This window comes from Porites lutea, chromosome 10 (assembly GCF_958299795.1).
Source record: "Porites lutea chromosome 10, jaPorLute2.1, whole genome shotgun sequence".
Classification (NCBI taxonomy): Eukaryota; Metazoa; Cnidaria; class Anthozoa; order Scleractinia; family Poritidae; genus Porites; species Porites lutea.
This window is the reverse complement of record NC_133210.1, coordinates 23,211,950-23,233,040: the sequence shown is the minus strand read 5'-3', so window position 1 is coordinate 23,233,040 and position 21,091 is coordinate 23,211,950. Positions and strand designations below refer to the sequence as shown.

At 39.6% G+C, this 21,091-nt stretch overlaps 1 protein-coding gene across 3 annotated transcripts in view; it reads left to right on the top strand.

The window, feature by feature from the left end:
• LOC140950921 (mediator of RNA polymerase II transcription subunit 14-like) overlaps positions 1-18,950 on the top strand; it is a 43,483-nt gene extending 24,533 nt beyond the window's left edge. For 2 of the 3 annotated variants that reach the window (XM_073400135.1, XM_073400137.1), the window contains 15 exons: positions 838-929; positions 2,715-2,864; positions 3,728-3,805; positions 4,354-4,430; positions 5,080-5,129; positions 5,620-5,687; positions 6,181-6,478; positions 7,802-8,030; positions 9,031-9,295; positions 10,670-10,829; positions 11,060-11,112; positions 11,761-11,868; positions 12,807-12,929; positions 14,370-14,577; positions 18,746-18,950. In XM_073400135.1, the coding sequence (XP_073256236.1) occupies positions 838-929; positions 2,715-2,864; positions 3,728-3,805; positions 4,354-4,430; positions 5,080-5,129; positions 5,620-5,687; positions 6,181-6,478; positions 7,802-8,030; positions 9,031-9,295; positions 10,670-10,829; positions 11,060-11,112; positions 11,761-11,868; positions 12,807-12,929; positions 14,370-14,577; positions 18,746-18,810 (2,024 nt within the window). In that variant the 3' untranslated portion in view covers positions 18,811-18,950. The remainder of the gene's footprint in view (positions 1-837; positions 930-2,714; positions 2,865-3,727; positions 3,806-4,353; positions 4,431-5,079; positions 5,130-5,619; positions 5,688-6,180; positions 6,479-7,801; positions 8,031-9,030; positions 9,296-10,669; positions 10,830-11,059; positions 11,113-11,760; positions 11,869-12,806; positions 12,930-14,369; positions 14,578-18,745) is intronic. The other variant, XM_073400136.1, reaches the window with a different exon arrangement.
• The last annotated feature ends 2,141 nt before the right edge of the window (positions 18,951-21,091 follow it).

Here is a 21,091-nt window from a genome sequence, read left to right as displayed (position 1 = left end):
GACCGTCACCAAATGAAGCAAAAAGGCGCCGAAGAAATCAAATAAACGGAACAAGGGTCTTTCGGAAGAAGAGATGGAGCGATTCCCTTTTCCCAGGGGAGCGCTGACTTATTTCGTTTCAATATTCAGGAATGCTCTCGATCTCTTTACGCTTTCATTGCCTTTCGCCCGACATGTTTTGCACCGACGTTTAGTCATGCGAAACCTCCACGAAACATCCACGCAGCGCGCGAGGTAACTTTATCCCGATTCTAAAAATAACTCGAGACGAATTACCTATGGAATAGGGTGTGTATGCGGAATGCCTTCTCTGTCCCCTTTATCCTCTCTTGCCGGCCTGTAAAGCTGTTGCTGTTTACATGCATTTAACATGATAAAACTATCAGTTAGCGAAACAAAATGGAGTAGTTTGCTGGCCAGGACCCACACCCTTATTCTTTATATTTCGATTCGAATATTTGATTTCGGGTCCGAAAAGTTACCGGGACTTTCGAGAAACGGCCCCTGGACTTTTCAAACCGAAATTGAGAGGAAATTAATTGTTTTCTCTAAACAATTTAAGCGAGTTGTACTATCATTTCAGTCTGTAATTAATTTGCTTATGCCTCTGAGCAAAAACCCTTTACCACAGATTTGGCCTGAAATAAGTTTCCATTGATTTTATAATTTTTGCCAAATTTTTACAGTCAATATGGTACCCTAAGATCAGTAGGTGATATTATTTAAATTTGTGATTTTTTTTTCTTCCCAATACAAAATTTAGACTGGCTCTGTCAAGAGAGTAGTGCTAATTACAATCATGAATTATTAATGTTTGGGTATCATTGTTTTTACCAGATTCACAGAGTCATTTTCGTCATATGTGCCGTGTTTATTCCTACAACTACAAGCAACTGACCCTACAGTATGACCCTGACAAGCAAAGTTTGGTAAGTTCATTACTGTGCGTTCGATCAGTGACCTTATGCTGTAATGGGATAATTTCAGAATAGCCTTGATCAAAAAAACAAGTTTTTTCCTGTTAACCGGTAACGATCCGCGTTTTGTTCATCATGAACCGGCAGCAATGTCTGCGGAGTATGATTACAAAAATCGCATCAACAACCATTGGTGTTGAAATGGCAATTGAAATTATCTAGGAATATTCGGGGCAGGAAATTTTAAGTATTCGTGATATCTTGCTCTGTATTTCTGATAATATTATATTTTAGAGGTGACTTCCATTGGTTTTGGTTAAACTTGACTGAAGTTATAACTAAGTATCCTCACTCATCTTTTGTTATATCTAGAACTCTAAAAGAAAGATGTCAAATGATTTTGGCAAAGAGAAAACGAAAAGAAGTAGGGCTTTGGTCATTTTTCAACAACATAGGTGTTAAAAGTTTCAAGATCATCCACCGTGGCCGTCCAAAAAAATTCAAAGACATCCCCTTATATTTACGAGTAATTTTAACTGAAAATTATTTCACAGCTTTCTATCATTCCAATTTGTTTTTAGAGTCTTGAAGTTAATCCGGAAAATCATGACATGGCCCCTTTAAACAGCTCATTGACGCTAAACGCATTAAAGGTTTATGCCGACTGAGAAATTCAGAACAAGGTTTATTGCTTTCCCCACTAAAGAGTGTCTTTTCTGCTCCAAAACATTTAGTTACCCTTTACCGCTGGTTGTCTGATCTTTCTGGTTCAGTTTCTGGATCAATTGAAGTTTCTGGGAAAATGCCCACCTACTCCTCCCCTAAGCCAACATTAACACTTACTTCTCGTTGAGGGAAAAATGTTGGCTTAGGGGAGGAGTAGATGGGTAGTCTCCCAGAAACTAAATTGATCCAGGTTTCCTTGTTGTCGTGAAAATCGGCGGCAACGCTAGGAAATGACGTCATTATTCCATTTTTTGTTCCATGGAGCTTTCTGTTGCCGAGGGCAGAATGTCTGGAATATATCCCAATTATTCCGGAAGTGGAATAGCAGGTTGATCGAACGGATATTTAACAATTATTCCTGGAGCCCGAATGGGCTCTGAGTCGATAGCCCATGAGGCCGTAGGCCGAATGGGTTATTGACTCAGCGGCCATGAGGGCAAGAGGAATAATTGTTTTAGTAAAATCCAACTAGTTCGTCAAAAATATCGAGACAAAACAGCTTTAGCTAGCAAAACGCGATTCAACCGCCATTGTTTTGGTCTCCAAAGCCGGCGCTTTTCGCTACTAGTGGGCTATAACATATAGCCTAGTAGTAGCTCAACCAATCAGAACGCAGCATTGATAATAGACCACTAGCTGGAGTTTACTAATCCGGAATACTCATCGTATTTCTATTCCAGAATAAGGTTAACTGAACGCACCCTTAATATAATGAAGCACTGTTGGTCAACCCTATTACCCAATACATTTATGAGAGCATCCGAAAAAAAATAAATAAATAAATAACGATCTAGAGGTAGCACATCCACATAGTGGCTCTTCGTCAACCTTTCTTGGTCGAATTGAAATTTAGAAATGTCGATTTTTGAGGAGTGGTGAGAGTCGGAGTACCCGGAGAAAAACCTCTTGAAGACAAGCGACAGACGCAACAACAAACTTAACCCACATAATATGGCGTTGAGGCCGGGATTTGAACCCCGGGCCACATTGGTGGCAGGTGAGTGCTCTCCCTGTGAACTGCTACATTTTCTGACGGATTCATAGCAGTGCGTTTTTGTCGTTTTATTGTAGGTAACGTTTGAATGGTCCGTGGAGCAGTCTGAATTTGTATTGACATTTGGGTACTGTGGTCCGTATCTAAGTGCCAATCCACACAGTACAACTGCCAAGCACCTACAACAGGAGTTTAACAAACATCAAAGTCTTCCCTACATTGTACAGGTATTAAATGAAAAGAGTCTCTACTCTATCTTCAAATCAAGTGTGTAAACTGATTTACAATATTGCAATAGAATAATGGGAGTAAAGATTTGTATTGGAATCAATTAACAAGGAAATTAAAATAGCCCAACTTTCTTGTTTGCTAAAATTTTATTGTGATGCAGGTGAACTATTAAAGTAAGCACTACCAATAAACTTCTTTTCTGTTGCTTATCCTTCAGATTTTTGAATTAGAACATGCGTAGCAGGCGGCTTTTTGGTGTGATTTTCATTTGTGGTGCGTTAAGTTTTCTCTTCCTCCCTCCTGCATCGACCGAAGTTTAAAGGAAATATTTGAAAATATCATCGTCGGAGTTAATCTATTGTGGGACTACTTTAGAAGGCCTGGAAAGTGTTTTTTTTTTATGCTTTTTGGTTGTCCGAGACAGGATATGAATCATAGCTCAGAGAATTTAAAGGGTATTTACACTAAGTGCTCAATGTTTTCCACAATAATTAACTATCAATTTGAGGCAAGTGAACTGAAAAATGTAAAGAAGTTGGTGAAGCAAAAAGCTCAAGCCTTAAAGCCTTTAATTTTTAGAATAGACTGGGAATGTGCATTTTTGTAGAATCTGTGAAATTGTATTCCTAGTAGGTGGTCCTTGAAAATCTAATGTGGTCCTTGAAAAGTTCTTGAAAAGTGGTTGCAATTTTTGTATGAACCCTGGTGAAACCCGACGTATAAGTATTAATGATGTGACAAAGTATGCCAGGGGCACTGAAATTGTGTATAATTAAACGCAGTTGTTTTTGTTGGTCAATACAAATGAATACCTGTCATGCTCCGTAAAGGCTAAGCATCGACCATTACCTCTTTTCAGATCCTTCACGACACTTTCCGTCCACTCTCTGCCATAGCGAAACTTAGCACCAAACCCACGCTTGGAATACAAGTGAATGTGAGTTTTAAAATTTAGTGTTCCTGTGGCGTATGTATGTGGAATATTAAGTTTTGTGTTTGAGTGTCAGTGTGACGTGAGGAGGGTTTGCAAGCGCGTGAAATACCGAAAATACTTGATTTAGCGCCCTCCTACAAATAAATTCCCTCCACCAGTTAGTGTCCCCTTGAGTCTGAAAATTGATTAAATAAGTGCACGCCCAACCTTCCATAAAAAACGACACTGAATTTGTGGAAAAGACGTAGAATGGAGGAACAAAGAGGACCTCAGAGGAAACAGGACTTTCAGACCGACCACACAGAATTGTGTTTCGTCAGTTTACTGTCACAGTGTGTATTACTAGGTAACAAAGGAAACGTCATGTTGAGGCAGAATTTTAAAAAAACGAAATAGGCGCCCCCTTCAAATTAGCTTCCCCCGCCACCCCCTCGACTTAGAAAACTTTGCGCTTCGGGTGCAAATTCGAGTGTTTACGTTACTTGTGGTTTTTGGTATTAGTGAACTGCTTGTTCCTCGATAGTAATATTACTCATCTCTTTGTTTTATAGCGCCCACACATGTCCTTCAGGAAGTTTGCAGTTCTTCCCCAGTCATCTACACATGTGTTACTGGTCTACAGGAACAAGTATCCTTTCTTATGTTGGTTCAGGTTGAGCGAAGCTTAAGCCTCCGTTGTCCCGTGAACTGAGAACAAAAGTGTTTGTTTGGCTGTTTTTAAAGGCCTTTAGTGCCATCGGCCCGGTTCCTGAAAGGCCGATTAGCACTAATCCAGGACTGCAGTTTTGTTCCACTTTTTGCGTTTACCTTCCTTTGAATTGCTTGGAGTAACATTTTATGTTATCATTACTGTATCTCAGAGTAAAGGTTCAACAGTATTTTGTAAGCTTGAGTTACATGTTCTTAGACTTGAAAACCGTGCTTAAAATTTGGCTTAATCCTGCGTATAACTCAACTATCTTTCGAAGAACCAGGCAAAGGAGTTCACTCGCCAACCTGTTCAAACTACAACATTTTAGACTGAATCGCCGACTCCTTTTGTCAGTGCTGATTTAAGCCATCCACCCCCCTCAATGGTGAGACGACTGTTTCACAAACGAGACACGGTGTCGTTTTTGGTATCAGGTCGAATCGACTTTCGGGCAAAACGAGCGCAATTCACGTTTTTGATGATGATAAAGATGATGATCATGATGATGATGATGATTAGAATTAGTGCATTAAGGTTTTGTTTCTGTTCAAAAGAAGTTTGTTTCGTCCTTGACACTGTTCTTCAGCAACGCGTTAGAAGTTCGTTTTCGAGCAAAGAACCTTGTTGCTATCAGAGGTAACGGAATAATGAACATTTATACTCTAAATTACCAAATAAAAGATTGTAAGTACGTAGGTAAAAAACGCAAGGGTTTAAAGGTAAATCGATTTTTGTCACCGACATTGGCGTGAATACAAAAAAAGAAATTTCCGTCACTTACGTAGTTATAGCATAAGCACCTTAAGTATTTTATTCCTTATAATAGCAAATGTAATATCTTAATATATACCGTACTTACGTGGCGATAGGTTTCCTCAATATAGTAGCAACTTCAGGAAGTCGAAGATTACCGTGTACCGAAGTCTTTTTGAGTGCCTGCAATTTTAAGCTTGAATTGGTTTCAATGCGGTGGACATCATTGTCGTATTCATTGTTGTATTCTAGAATTATGTACCTGACATACCCCTGAAGTTTTAGTCGGTCTTTAGAGCCATTGATAATGAACCATAGGCTTCATCGGTGTAGTCAAACTAATCACAGCTAATGACATATGTTGTGTCACTAGATGCCTCATACAGTCTAGTGGACCCCAGCAAGAACAAACCTGGCTTTACACCGATTCAAAATTTAAAGGTTTGTTAGTGTTTTTAAACAACGATCACTTCCAAATCCTGCTGCACAATATAAGTAGTACAAACAAGCTATAATGAGAAAAGCCGAGCTTAGAAAATTGAGTATCTTCTCGGTAACTATCAGAAGCATATTGAAATTTTGCCAACTCACACTTCCCCCTGATTACAAGCCCAATCGATTTTGTAACGTAATTTTTCTTTTTTAAGAAACCCCTTCATACAGAAACCCATCCGAATGCGAACCCGGGGCTTATTTTCGGAATTTTACAGTTTTGTGACAACTTTTGTTTCTTCATTTAATTAAGTCCGTTGAAGAAGAATGGCGTTACTGTCAGAAGTATCAGAAAACTCTTAAGTTGTTGTTGTCTTTATCGTTGTTGTTGATGATGTTTTCGCCCTTTTCTTTGTTAGATTTAGTATGTATTCTTATATCCACTCTTAGTTCATAGTCGCCTGTATATTCTATTTCTGTACTTTTCGTTCGGTTTCTCTAGGTCTTCCTTCAATTATATGTTGATGAAGTTGCCAAAGTTGGAGGAATAACTTCCCGTCATGCCTCTACAGCAGATGATGAAGCGCCACCCTCACCTATTGCCATGGAAACAGATGCACCTGTCATTGATCCTCAGTTTACGTCACCACAGCCTATGCAAACCGCCAACCTAACACCTTCACCCATGATCTCGCGTACCTCGCCCCAGGCTCCCCCTTCCTCAATGAGTGTTCCCTCGCCATTTTCTTCTTCACCGAGCGTAAACAGCCCGGGTAATATCTATGGTGTTGGCTCTCCAGGTAGTTTTGCGTTGTTTATACAGTAAGCTATTATGCTTTGGACCAGTATGAGAACTCTTTAGAGATAATATTCCTCTTCTTTTCTGGTCTCGTTTATGGCTGGTCATGATTTAGTGAAGCAGAGGAATTGAAGAAAGTAGAGTCAGGAAAAAGAGTGGGTTTCCAAAACAGAACTGGTAGAAGGGAAAGGACATACATTAAACTTAGCCTTACAGACTCTAACTGGTAATCATCTATCGCATTAGGCGACTTGCAAGGTGTTTGCAAGTAAATCTTCTAAGAATTGTTTATTTTCCCTGGAACTAGGTTACAAACGTCGATAGCAGACTGGGATAACCAGTGCTCATTAGCCGTAAATGTCTTACTTTTATATTTCCTAATAAAAATTTCATGTTTGGATTTAGGTTTGATATAACGTTTTTTTTATCTGTTTGCTTTTGCTTGATTTGACAAGTTAAAGAAAGCTGCTGCCTGGTGTGTTTCGTTCATCTGTTCATACGTTGCCTGTTTTCTACATCTTTGCAGCTGCTTCAACTGATATTCCTTTGCTCTGTTTTGTAAACCATCTTTATATCGTTTTTCTATCATATTTGGCAGCTTGGAGACGCAGTGGTCTGGTTTGTAACTTGTCGCTTGGAGCTAAGCAGCAAGCATGTTGATTCCATACGTTGCCTCAGCTGGAGACTCGATTTATCTCAAGGCTTGTCTGTTTCTAACCTTCCTTTCCATCCGTTTTTCTCTCTGTGTCACATACAGTTCGTCCATTCATGATTGCTATGCTGTCTTTTGTTACGATAGAGTAAGCTAGCTTTGAGTTCAATAGCATATCCATGACGCCCGCTATTTTTTGTCAGATTTTTCTCGCTAATTGCTGTTTTGTAAATGCCTGGTTACTCGCAGGCTTGATTTTTACTAAGTAGTAAGTCGATCAAAGTTTTTCAAAAATATTAGAGTATGGCTCTTTCCATTGTTGAGACGCAAAATTGAAAAAAGCTCTTGTAACATAAACAAGTTACGTCTTTGACTTTGTTAATTCATGAGTGATGAAAGTTTAACAGTGTAGTAGCCTATCTACGGTGCTAAGTTCTGGTCAGCAGACGGTCAAATCTTTTTTACTGAAGAAGTACAAATTCTAAACTACTCCTGTAGCGTAACAAAAAGCATCACTGGAAAGCTGTCTAAGTTTTTATTATTATTATTTTTCTGATTTGTCTCGTTCGATGAGTTTTATCTGAACAGGGAAATCCTTTGACCTTATTCACGTTCAAGATATCAGTTCTCTCGATTGCACAACGAAGACAGTTCTTTATTTCTAAACCACAGCTACTCAGCTTTCAGCTCTTCTACAACCTTCACCAGCTGCTGCCCTGTCTCCCGCGGGCTCATCTGGTCTTTCTGTGGTGTCTCCAGCGACAAGTCACCAATTTGCCACTCCGTCTCCTGCATTAGGCGGCTCCTCCCCAGCCTTCTCTCACAACATGCCTGTTACGTCACCAGGGTCCTGGCCAATGTCCCCGCAATTCACTGGAACTGGTCAGGCTACAAAGTTCAGGTAAGCCTTTGATCTGTCTGTACTGCACTCTGCAGTTATTGTTACTCGCCCAATCTGACATAAAGAGGATTCTCAATCTATTCTGAGACCTCTTAATTACAAACTAAAGAGTTTAAAGTCGTACTGTATGGAGACTATGGGGACTATAAAAATTGTTTAGTGGTTAGTTCTATCTATGAAAGGACCCTCTGTAGCTGTCCCTTCAGCCTGGTTTTTGGTTCACCAAGATTTACTCAATATTGCTGATCCTGATCTACACCAAAATCGGCTTCGCTCCGCTGCTCGGTTTTTCCAAATGGTACTTGCCTTATGTAAATAAATAAATACTTGATTATCCTTTCCCCTTGTGGGGCTTTTCAGGGATAATAAAACAAAGTGTTCAAATGGAACATAACACGATTAAGAATCCCAGCTGATAGGAGGTGAACCAGTTGACTATTTCACAAGCGTGGAAAAGAACTCGGGATTACAGAGAGCAAATTCAGAAAGCGGCCATGGCGGGACTTGAACTCGGGGCCTCCGGATTACGAGTCCATCTCTCTAACCACTCGGCCATGCTGCTTAAATTCAAGAACTTTCTATTTTAACGTAGTGTATTTCAAGTCAGATTCTGTATATTGTTTTAACAAGCGGCTTTACCCTGGATTTTTTCACTATTTCTCTGGCACACAAACAGCCCATCTGCAGAGTTTATTTTAGTTAATAACTATGCAGCAAAGAAAGCACGATGTATGGTTTGAGATGTTATCTCTTGTAAAAAGTTTGTTTCCAAATATGACTTGAGCATACAAACCAAACTGCAGACTGAGTGATTCGTCTGGGAAGGTGGAAAAATTGATCCACTTAAAGCTCAGTAGTGATTTTGGGGACGAGGAAATAGAGTAAAGCAGAAAATGGTTCTAGTTGGTTAATGTTACGCGTTTAATTTTGAGAAAGAAAGTATCGTTTTTATTTGTTCCAACTCTTAGTGTAAACGACTTTTTGTTAATATCTTTAATAGACCATCACCAAGCACTCAGGCGTCGACTGGAGCTGCGCAAAGGCAGGCAACCACTCCGCCACGCCAACTCACTGCAAGAACGTGGACCGCCGCTGCTCCAACAATTTTATCGCATTCAGCATTTACCAAGCTGTGTAGCCCAGCGCCAATGACTTCGGCTTCCATTAGGCGTAGTCAGCCGGTCATGCTGTCGCCCTTGGAAAGATTCTTGTGCTGTGTACACCTGAAACGACATCTTACTCGAGTCGTTCAGAACGAAGAATCGGTAAGCAGTTGGGGGCCGACTGACAAATAATAGAGATGTTCAAGAAGATCTTGAAGTCAAATCTCGCTCTGGTAGTCGTTCTCGTCCTTAAACCTAAAGGTCTCTATTTTTATATAACAGTGTGCAGACTGGTTGATACGTTATTGCGGTATGCTGTCAGTTTAGAAAATGGGGTTAGAAAGAGTAGCAGCAAAACAACGAAACGGAAAGAGAAAAAATGACTGCTCTGTAGAAGATTGGTACACTGTCTCTGATTCCCGCTTATGTCTCGGCATGTAAATGCTTGTAAATCCCTCGCCTTCGGCTCTTGATTTACAAGCTTTTCTCGTGTTCTCCCAACATCCCAAGTGGGTTATCACGCCGGTAAACCCATAGAAAGTGTGGTCTATTGCTTAAGTAACTCCAGTACTTTCAAGTACTTTAGGAAGACCTTGACTGGCCTTAATAGAGAAACGCATTATGTTTAAGTTATTACTTATCACCTTTGAGGCTTTGAACAACCTAGCACCTACGTAGTTATGTTGCTGATGTGTTAGCATCTGAGTTAGCAGATTGTAGACCTTCAAGACTTCTTAGATCGTCGTCAGCATGTCTATTGCAAATAACCTAAACATATCAAGACAGGGCGTTCAGTATAGCCGCTACGAAGCGAGGCTAGATATGAAGGCAGGAGGTTTTTGGACACCAGGAGTAACGGCATTCTTTGACGTACGTGTAACGCATGTTAACTCCTGGTCCAACCAGGGCAAGTACACAGCTACGATCTTCAAAGAGCAAGAAAACGAGAAGAGGAAATACAGTGATGGATGTAGAGATGGGAACCTTTACCCCACTAGTGTTTAGTACAAACGGGGGCATGGGACTCGACTGTCAGAACTTTTTAAGAACTCTCGCAAATAAGCTTTCGACTAAGAGCGATGAACCCTACGCCAGCGTTATTTCCTGGCTTCGAATACAGCTCTCATTTGCTATATTAAGACCTGTACACAGATGCGTCAGAGGTTCTAGATATCCATTCAAATCACGTGAGGTCTCAAGACTTCACTTTCGCTGTAGCTGGTCTACATCTGCACTCATAATTTTAGGCCTAGATTTTTGATAGTTTTTTTCTTAGTAATGCTTGATTTTCCTTTTCCCACTCTTAAATTATTCACAACTGTAAATAGTTTTCTATCGTGGACATATATTTAGTTTTTAATTAGTATCTTAGAATTCTGAATTGTGAAGGGTTTTCCCGGAAATTTATACTTATATAATATTGATGTGGACGTTTTATTTTTATGAATGTTTTACAGAAGTTTTGTGTGTAGTTTTTATAAGATTTTAATACAGAATTTTTCTCCTTATTTACCTTCTGTTTATTTTTTTTTACAGCTTACCTTAGTAAGAAATGAATTGAATGGTCTGGTGTTTAAAGTTTCTCCGCCCAGCTCAAGCATGCAGGCCACAACTAATCTACAGTATATTGTTAGCTTAGACTCAACATATACTGCGTTACGACTCACCACCAAGCCCCCCGCAGGACCGGGACAAGGTATGAATCTCATTAGCCGACACTCTTACTATACAACTCATACTAAAATATCGGGGCGGTTCCTGAAAAACCATTTACCGTTATTCCAGGATTTAAATTTTAATCCACCATATCGATTGAATTTATCTCGCTGACAGTTTGGCTTAACCAAAGTCGCACCTCTATTTAGGCAATTGTTTCTGCCGTATGGCTGTAATCTGTGCGTAAAATGTAATACCTTTCTCTTTCAGAAGCTTCGTGGAAAGACGACTTGAACACTCTCGACAGATTTTTTGAAACAAAGGTTCGTGTACCTCAAATTTGTAACATTGCCTCTTAAATAGGGAAACTAGATAGCGAACGCTCAGTATCTATTTCAAACCACAAGGCTCTAAAGCTGCAAGCCGTATTTTTTTCGATATGGAAGAACGCACTCCTGATGCAAATTGGAGTATGTTTGTATGGGACAGCCGTCTTTGATTGTAGGCTATGCAACATGGTCTCTCTTAGGAGAGTGTTTGGGAAGATGTCCTTAGAGGGGAGAGTGGCTAGATCATAGGTTTAGATTTACATGTAGCACACATTGAGTCATCACAAGTAATCGTCGACATCTGCTTAATGCTGTCAGGCAGCGAAGACATTTAATTGCTAGACTGTTCACAACCCCCACATCTTTCCGTAAGATCGTGGAGATCGAAGACTTAGCGTTACTGGCGTCCTTCTTGGGTGAGTGTCCAATCTACTTAGGGGGCGGGGGCCGATTTGGGAGGAAGCGCTATAAATCCCAAGGCCCTCCCCCTCAGTATATATGAAACCAAGGTGGCCGCCAGACAGGTAAGCTCTCAATCCTGACGATCGTACGAAAAAATAGGGGACTGTGAACAGTCTAGGGCATTGCAGAAAAAAACCTGATCAGGAGATGTTGCTACTTAATTTTCTCTTATTGTTGTAGGTTGCCCGTGCGCCTTATAAAGCAAGCGCCATTACAGCCTTTGCTCGACTTCTCGGTGCACCACCCAATATACTGCGTGACTGCATCAAGATAATGAAGTTAGAATTGGTGAGTTCGCTCGCACGCGCTAATTAACATAGAGTATTATTAAAAACTGATTCATTTGATAATGCAATTTTAGCGTTTTAATTGGCTTAGCCGTTAGAGCCATTATACCATGCTCTCCATATATGGTCGGTGTACGCGTCAGTTTAAAATTGAAAGTTAGCTGAGATTTTTTTCGCGAAGGATAGAATGGCGCTCTTAGAATACTAGAAAATGCAATTTCATCGGGGGAAAACAAACAAAGAAACAAAAAAGCCACAAGAGCTTGTTTGAAAGTCTATCGAAAAACACGTGAAAATACAACACCTGCAACCAGCTACAAATACAGGCTATGCAGCCATTCACTACAACAATCGATGCTTCTTCTCTTGTTCAGCAAAACCAGCTGATGGCTTCAAACAACTTCATAACAAGCGACCGAGGTAGTAGTTTTTCTCCATTGTTCTTACTTTTGTAACTGCACCAAAAATCCAAATTCACAGTAATTTCGACGGTTGCACTTCAAAATTCTTTTTCTTCACATTATCTGCGAAGTTTTTGTAGCTGTCCTGCTGTGTAAAATCCTAGAATCCTGATGAGTTTTTATAAGTGTTCATCGCTATAATAGTTTGATTTTTCATTCATCCAGTCCGTTCTTGCGTTGACAGTATTGATAGACGTGTGACGTGTGAATAGCGGAAGTCCCTTGTCTTTTCCGGTTTGTTTTAACAAAATCAAGTGGGGGAAATTCATCGAGATTTTGAGGGCGTTTTTAATAAAACAATTATTCCACTCGCGCTTGTTGGATATGAGATGATTATAGCCGACTCGGCGCTACACGCCTCGTTGACTATCTAGCATCTCATATTCAACGCGCCCTCGTGGAAATATTATTAATTATACAAGATTCTGCAAAGATGCCTTAAAACCTGTGTTTTGATTTGTTTTTCTCATTTGTTTAGAATCATGATCCGAGCAAGCTTAAATGGCGCGTTGAATGGTGCCTCAGTATACCACCCAACGGCCCTGAAATCGCTCCCCCCGGAACCCCAGCAGTGGTACTGAAGACGAAAATGTTATTCTTTGTAAGTTTATTACCTCCATTATTTTCTTTAAGTTTAATTTTCAGCTCTACAGTGCGGCTGCGACACTTGAATGATTTCCTTCATTGCGACCTGTTCAGTTAGCTTCTCCATCAGTACTTCTCATCTACAACCCGTACGACCGTCTCGATAATAGTGAAGTTAAAATCTCTTTGCTGTAAATGGGTTGCTAATGCATCTTGAAAAAGTCAAAATTTTACTATTCATTTTCAGTAGCTACGAGTAAGCCGTGTAGCTTGAAGACTTTTGAGCTTTCCACATAGTTTTTTTCTTAAATTCAGTACTAAAAACATACATACATACATTGTGGGGACGTAAGTTTTGTCCTCACAGTGACAAAGGTCCCCACAAAGTCATTCTACTTCTATACCGAAGTCCCCATAAGTCATGTGGGATACATACATACTTACATAACATACACACATACATAACATACATACATACGTTTTATTGAGTCTCTCTTTACTGGGCAATTAACTAATTACATGAAATTATAGGAATAAGATCTAAGATCCAATCTATATATTCGTTAAAAACACTATTAAAACAGTAAATCAGATAGATAATAACTAACGACGTTAAATATACAATTAGCCAATCTTTTCTTAAAAACCTTAATGTCTTTAATGCCCTGAAAGTCCTTAGGCAGGTCATTCCACCGTGCAGCTCCGCGAAAGTAAAAATCTCGTTGCCCCGCTGACAACCTGCAGCGTGGAAGGCTCAAGTCTCCAGACCTTCTTAAATTTCTACCATGGATTGCCAAACGTGATATGAAATAATCAGCTAAATAACCTGGTGCCAGACCATTTAGACATTTAAAAACTAAAACTAAATCATTAAATAAAATCTTCTCGGAAACATTCAGCCATTTTAAAGATCTACGACCCTCAGAAATATGGTCAAATTTCTTTAACCTTAAAACAAGCCTGGGAGCGAAATTCTGCACTAATTGCAGCTTATGTATGTTTGATTTAGCTGTGTTTCCCCATACAGAGGAAGAGTGAAATAACTTGCTAAAAACAAAGCTATTTATAAGTAAGATGAGTGACTTTCTGTCTAAGAAGTGTTTAATTACGAGCGACAAGAGGAGCCCGCAATCATAATCTCCAGGTTGTTATTACGCATGCGTGGCATTTATGTAGCCAACATTCGTTTAGACTTCCACTAAGGATGAATGGAATGCACATAACACAATTTGATCACGCACGTTTGGACCTTCTATCACTCGTAATCTGTTCACGCGTGCTTTGACCATCTGTCAAGTGCAGCTTGCGCAAAGCACAGCGTTGGGAGCCAAAGCCTTTTGACCTTCGATCTTGTCGCCCGCACTCCGTAACGTTTGGTTATTTCTAGTCCTATTTACCTGTACCAAAACCCGTGTAACTCAAGGGGTTCTGTTGTTGTTTTTGTATTTGGGTACAGATTCAACTCAGCAAACCTATCCCAACGTCCCTTACTGGAGAGGAACAGATTGTAGTAGTTCCCATTCTCCATGATATACAGAACAACACGGTCCAACAAGCTGAGGTACAGCCTAAGACCACGGGAACTAGTTCGTCCGTAAGTTCAACTCATGCCGCGATCGTGACTTCAACTTTGAGGCGGTGGAGCGAAGTTACTCCAAGGACAGGTGAGGCTGCAGTCTAGATTCAGATAGTCCTTATTGGTATTAGCCGACGTTTCTGAAACGATAGACTTCTTGGCATGATTACGATGCTAATGTGGGGAGCTTCACGGCAAAAACACAGACAAGCATCACCAAATTGCTGCTGAGTTGCCGGCAAACAATAGAAATCATAAGAATTGTAAGATCTCAAGTTTCAAACCTTCCCAGTAGCCACTCTTCTTGTAAATTTCGTGCTAGGGTCGTTGTTTCTGTTTGTGATGAGAGAATAATGGTCTCTCAAGCCTGTGATTAAGTTTTGACAGAAACTTATGAGTTTCTGGTTTTGACCTATGAATCCCTTCCAACGTTAAACGTTTCCTTTGTTTTCCGCCAAAGCAGCCGAATTTTTCTCATGTTTGTTTGTTTTCTCGCTGAGTAGTGTCTCGCGTTAACCTAGCATTCACGCGCATAGGGTGCGATTTCTCATTGAAAGGCTGGTTTTACGTTTGTGAAAGACGTGAGCATTGTTTGACTGTTTTTAAACTTTTTTCCCAAATAAATAGCTAGGCTATTTTTGACGTTAAACCTGTTCAGTCATTCCGTGTTTCAATCTATATTCTGTAAATCAGCAAACGATTAAACTCACTTTTATATGAACAGCAATGTGCCAGACTTCACTTTTACAGACTGAAGGGCAACTTACCATACAAACAAATGCAGTAAAAACCGGCGACTAAGAACCTGGTTTTAAAGAACCTGTTAGGCTAAAATTTGCTCCTTACACTGTCCTTAGGCGCCCTCTATACAAGAACCTATTTAACCTAAAATTTGAAACTTGTTGTTATTTCACTTCTAAAATCTTTGAAAAAAATTCTGTATAATTGGGCAAGTAAAATAAGTCAACATTCAGGATCCTCTTTAGAGACATAGGTGCTTTTTTACTCCAACTGCAGTTGTAATGGTATACAGCTTTTACCTAAGGAATGAGCTGAACACCGCTGAAAACTCTTAGCTACAATGTTTTTTTTTTATTCAGAAAATAAGAACCTAAAAGAATCTAAATAGGCTAAATTTGTGCTAATTACCATTTATGTAAGAACCTGTTTAGGCTAAATTGGGAAACTGTAGGTTCTTAGTGGCGAGTTTTTACTGTATAGGACGCCGGTGACTTTATGTGAGTCAAACTGGTTCTCCAGGGCTACTCTTACAACCACGCTCACACACCTTACACTGGTATTTGGTTTTGACTTAGCAACTGATTGGAACATGTTAAGGTAATTCACTTGAAAATGATATACCATCCAGAGTTTTTTCAAACTTGGCACAAATGTCAGCCATATATAGGACATTCAAAAACTGCAATAAAGAGATGGGGTCACCTTGCTTGTTTTCGCCCAGTGTGCTTGTAGTTCTGAGTGTTTTTTTGTAGTCCAGTAGCCGAGGTCAGAAAGTTGTAGTTTCGTTCAACCCACGGGTCAGAAAAAGTTTGACCCTGGATTTTGATAGAACAAGATCCCCAGATCATTGCCTAATAATTTGTAAGGTCGATTTGTGGTATAGGTTTCGAGTAAACAGCGTTTTACGCCACGCACTTTACGGTCCAGCATGAAAACGAGGCTGGAGCCTGAATCACCATTTACTTCTTAATTCTTTGTTAAAAATCGCTAAAAAATGGTAACGTACTTAATGTTCAACGACGTTGATCTCTTCCTCGATTGTGGTGAATAGAATCCTCTTATAAGTTTTACACAAACTGGCATCTTGGTGTACGAGTGCGCATGGAATTAGGGACAACTCATAACACAAATCTTCCTTCAAATTGATTTGAATAGTGTTAGCAGCAATATGTGGCCGCCAAAGAGGTCTTTGTCCGCGTTATACGGTAATAACCTTGTCATCTGCAGCCATAACATTCACTTTTCTCGGACATGGTACTAAATGTCTTTACCTTCAAGCTTGGAACATGATCCCAAACATTTACAGTATTAATGTACAAAGTTTTTCGTCTGTTCTCGACCTTTTTCACTACTGCTAACAACGACTGCTATTGTGTTGCCATAGCGAGTAAATAACACAAATAAAAAAGGGGGGTCACCGTTACCTCGCAAAACGACAACAATGGAACAATTTCGTCTTCAAGGAGGGGACTGGGGCGAGTTTCTAGACAAACAGTCTTTTAGCCGGGTAGAATTATCAAAATTGCTCTTAAAAATATTAGGACTACAAAAGGAGCCAAAATTGCCTCTTTTTAGGCGACCGGTGAAAATCACCGCCAACTTTGAAGTCGCAACACTATGCGGAAAACGTGATGCGCAGTGCAAAATGATAAAACACTAGACTCGCCGAAAGGGGAATTCACTGGGCTGCTTACACTAGACAAGAATACCGGTAATGTGCTTTGCAAACGAGAGGTTTGCTAAAACAAACAGTCAACCGTCCATTGATCCCGATCCTCGGGCTTTATTCATTGCACTGAGATTTGAAATAGTCGATCCCAATTTGCGGTTTACCGTCTATATGAAAACGCATATTCTTTTTCCACTGATTAAAAACTTTCAGCTTTATGATTTTTCTTCAACTTAAAGGAATTAAATCCTTTGCATTTTGTGACCTAAAAGAGTCTAAAGATTTCTCGCTCGCATGTTGATTTTATCGGCACGCACTTTAAACAGTGTAAAGAGAGGAAACCATCGATCACACATTTTTTACTGTAATGCTGATATGAGTTGAAAATTCGCTTGAGTTCGCCGTTTTTCTCACTCGTTAGTAACTTTTTTCGTGGCAGAAAATTATCCCGCTTTATAAACTCCGAATTTTTGTGCCAGCTAAACAATATCGAAACATTATTCACCGTCATTGGGTATTAAAAAGACTGAACAAAACGCACTCTAAACGCACTATGTCCTCGTGAACTTGTTTAGGTCACATATACACAACCTCTTAAATTGTTTCAAGCCATTCATCTCAATGCACAATAAAAAAACAAAAAATATTCGTGCAAGGAAAAATCGTATGAAAGAAGTTTTGAGAACATACGGTATCGTTTCTTCGTCCCAGACCTCGTGTCTTCCCTCTCCCGGGTATTCGTTTTTCTACACAGCCGATCGAAAACCAAAATTACTACTGGGCCTGCCACAGGCAGCCCCAGTAATAAGGTAGAATCTTGTTATTTTGTGCGTTGGTAAAGACATAGAGAAGCCTGTTCTGACTGTGGAGATATAAAACAGTTGACGTAATCCCATAATCCCCGCGCAGGCAGGGTTGTCTTATAGATTTCAAATTGGCCGGGATGCAAAGTTATTAGTTGGTGGGGAATTACGAGGCTGTCTCAGTAAAAACCGCTCACTCAATTTCGCGTGAAAAATAATTTTGCCTAAGACTCTGTCAAGTGAAAGGCTTTATCGAGGTTTGCTTTGATTCACAATAATTTTCTGGCCGCGCTAGGGGGCGCTAAGTATTTTTGTCCCGTCGCGGCCAATTTGCACGTCTTGAAAATTGAAAATTAGGCATTTTTTGCGGCGCTGTAAAATGTTTGATTTGCACCATCTGCCAATGCATTTTATACCTATTTTTAGGTAAACACCTCTAGTTTTTCATGAAAGTAATAGTTATTCGCTAAATTTAGCTGAAAAGACGAAATCAAGAAATATATGACCCCAAGTAATTGCCTCGGAGCGAAAGGCCAAAAACGACCCTGGTTTAAAATCTTATTTTTGACGTTTGGGAAGTAGTTGAAAGCTGTTGACCAAAAAGACGAAAAGATAGATCATCCTTGATGATAACTGATTTGTCATTTTTTTAAAGTTTGTTCCGATGAAATCAACATGTGAGTAATCAAATCTTTAAATTTTTCGGGTCGGTCTGTTCTGGTAAAACTTCTCGTTTTCATGCAACACAGGTTTTAAGGTAGTCCCGTTAAATCGCCGTTCGGCGAGTCTTGTTTCCCATTTAAGTAGCTTAGTGGTCATGCTCATAGTAGTTGGGGGAAATCCCCGCTCCCCGAATCTTAGTGACGGCCCTGCCAGCGCGGGCGTGGTCCAGTGCTGCTTATCTACTATACTCTTAGTGAGAAGAACTCTTTCTTGTTTGTCTGTGATATTTGATTGCAACAATCCATGTGATTTCTAAAGTTAGACGTCTCATCATTTTGTCTAGCTGACGATCCTTGTTATTTTGTTTCTTTTTTCATTAGGTGAATGTACTATTTTCCCAGCTGTGTTGGAGCTAGCAAGAAATCTAGACATTCCGCCGCCATAAACAAACGTTGGTTAATTATAGCATTGAATTCTGTAAAATATAGATCCAAAGCTGACCAAGTCAGTGTGTATTATTATATCTAATAATTAAGTGAAAAGTAAAATGAGAAGAAAAACTAAACGTTATTCGACTTACCTGAATTTGCTTTCCCAGTTTTTGTGTTTGTCCTCGCAGCTATCGACCAATAGAATGCGTTTTTCTTTTATTGAATCAAGTGCGTTGTGATCGTGTCTTCTTCATGTGACTTTCCAACTAGGGGAGTTTTGTATTATGAGTTCGGCTTGCTTCGTTTTTTTTTTTTTGTACCGACTTGTAAAAGTGAAAGAGTTTCGGAGTGTTTCCTTCGTTTCGTTTTTTAGAACATTTTCTAGAAGTGCGAAGTGTATTCCAAACTTTCTTCGGTCAACGCATCTTAGAGAGCTAGAAAGCCCAAGACAAAGAATCTTTGGAAAAGTATCAATTGTTCTCTCGGAAAACGAAGTGTGACCTTGTGAGGGAAGGCATGACGAAAAATGATCTAATAGGCAGTGAGTTTTAACAAATATTATGGCAACAAGCAACCTTTCGAAATCTCCTTGGTTTCCTGCCCACCGCCATATTGAAAAACAAGAAAACCCTGGGGACGAGGCTGAGATGCGCCGTGCAAAACCAGACAATCCAACACCATCCCAGAGTTCTTCTGTGTTTGACCTTACGAAGTCTGGAGCTTAACTGCGTCAGCACTGGGGTCGAGAATGCAACCGCATCCAATAATCGTTTAAAATTCAGTGTGCCCAATAAATGGCTCTCTACTAGGAGTGTTGCGTTTTTTTAATGATCATGAGGTGTCTAACATACGTTTATGTAATGTTTAATAAACGAGCGGGAGGGTTGTATTGGGGACCCCGATAAAATCCGACCAGCGAGTTTATTGAACGACTTCAAAAATTCCTGGAAAAGCGTGTCTTCAATGGAGTTGATAATAATGACGCTTTTGTGAACGTTGGAAATCAGCATACGAAAAAAACATTACCTATGAAATTATGTAAGAAAATCAAATCTCACGCGTGTTTAGAAATTTTCCAGTCTATGAACGACACTAATCAAAGAGGACATCGCGTCTTGTTCCAGAGCTTTTCGGAAGCCTAAAAATGCCGAGGAAGTTAATTGAGATTTAATTAAGATTGTACCTAAAAGTCAAATATTCCACTGAAAAAGTGTTCTGTGAAAAAATTTTTCTGGAATGGCCGAATGGTAGGTAAACAAAAATCCAGTACTTGAGCCTTGCCTATTCACAACTCGCAAGTCTTGAGTGCAACGCTTGGACACTGCTATAGCCAATATTACCACTGTGTCACTGAACTTTTGGCTGATTAAATTGGTGAAAGAACAAAGTTTATTATATAAATCATGATGAAATTGCAGGATTTCTCCTTTTAACTAAAAAGTCATATCTTCATCGCGCTAAATGAAGATACTATTTTTATATTTCACGTGTGAGGATATTGGTGTCGCCATGGTTACTAACATGATTAGCCAATTATTGTCTTTATTTCTTCTTTATAACTTTATATCCGAGTTTCATAACATTTTTGTGACAGGTATTTTGCGATAGGTCACCACTTTAATTGCACTATTTTGCTGTTTCGAAAATGAATTTAAAAAAATGTGTTTTATGTATCTCTCACTCGTTCGCTTCGCTCAAGAGATACTTTCAGCACTCGAAGATAAAATTCGTATCCCCGCGCGGCCATGTAATATCCTCTATTTAATTTTTTACAATAGTAAAGACTCGGTAAATTTACTGCGTGTGTTATTTTGAAAGAACATTAAATATTCACCCACCATTTGATGTGTCAGTTGTCATAGGTCACGCGCAAAGAAATGAAATGTCAGCCTTATTAGTAATTTTTATATAAAGAATGCTAATGAGGATGAAATTTTTAAAGTTGACAGCGTTTTTCTGGGGTTTAAAACACGGGCACGTGACGGATTTTAGCAAACGTAACAAGTTGTTGGGCTCATGAATTATTAATGAGTTTTTGAAATCCTCTGAAAATGGCTACCTACTTAGAGTGTTGGGTGGAAAGTGCGCACGCAAGCCTCTGTAGCTACTATATTCTGGGCTCGATTTTTAAAGACCTGTTTTAAATTCTTGAATAAAGTGGCAAACAACCAAAGAACCATTGAGGCAATGAAATCGCTAGCGAAATTCCCAGGATGCCAACTCGCTCGGAAAAAGAAAAACATGAACTTACAGTCCACCCACTAGGCTGGGCCTCCGGTGAAAACGAGGATACCT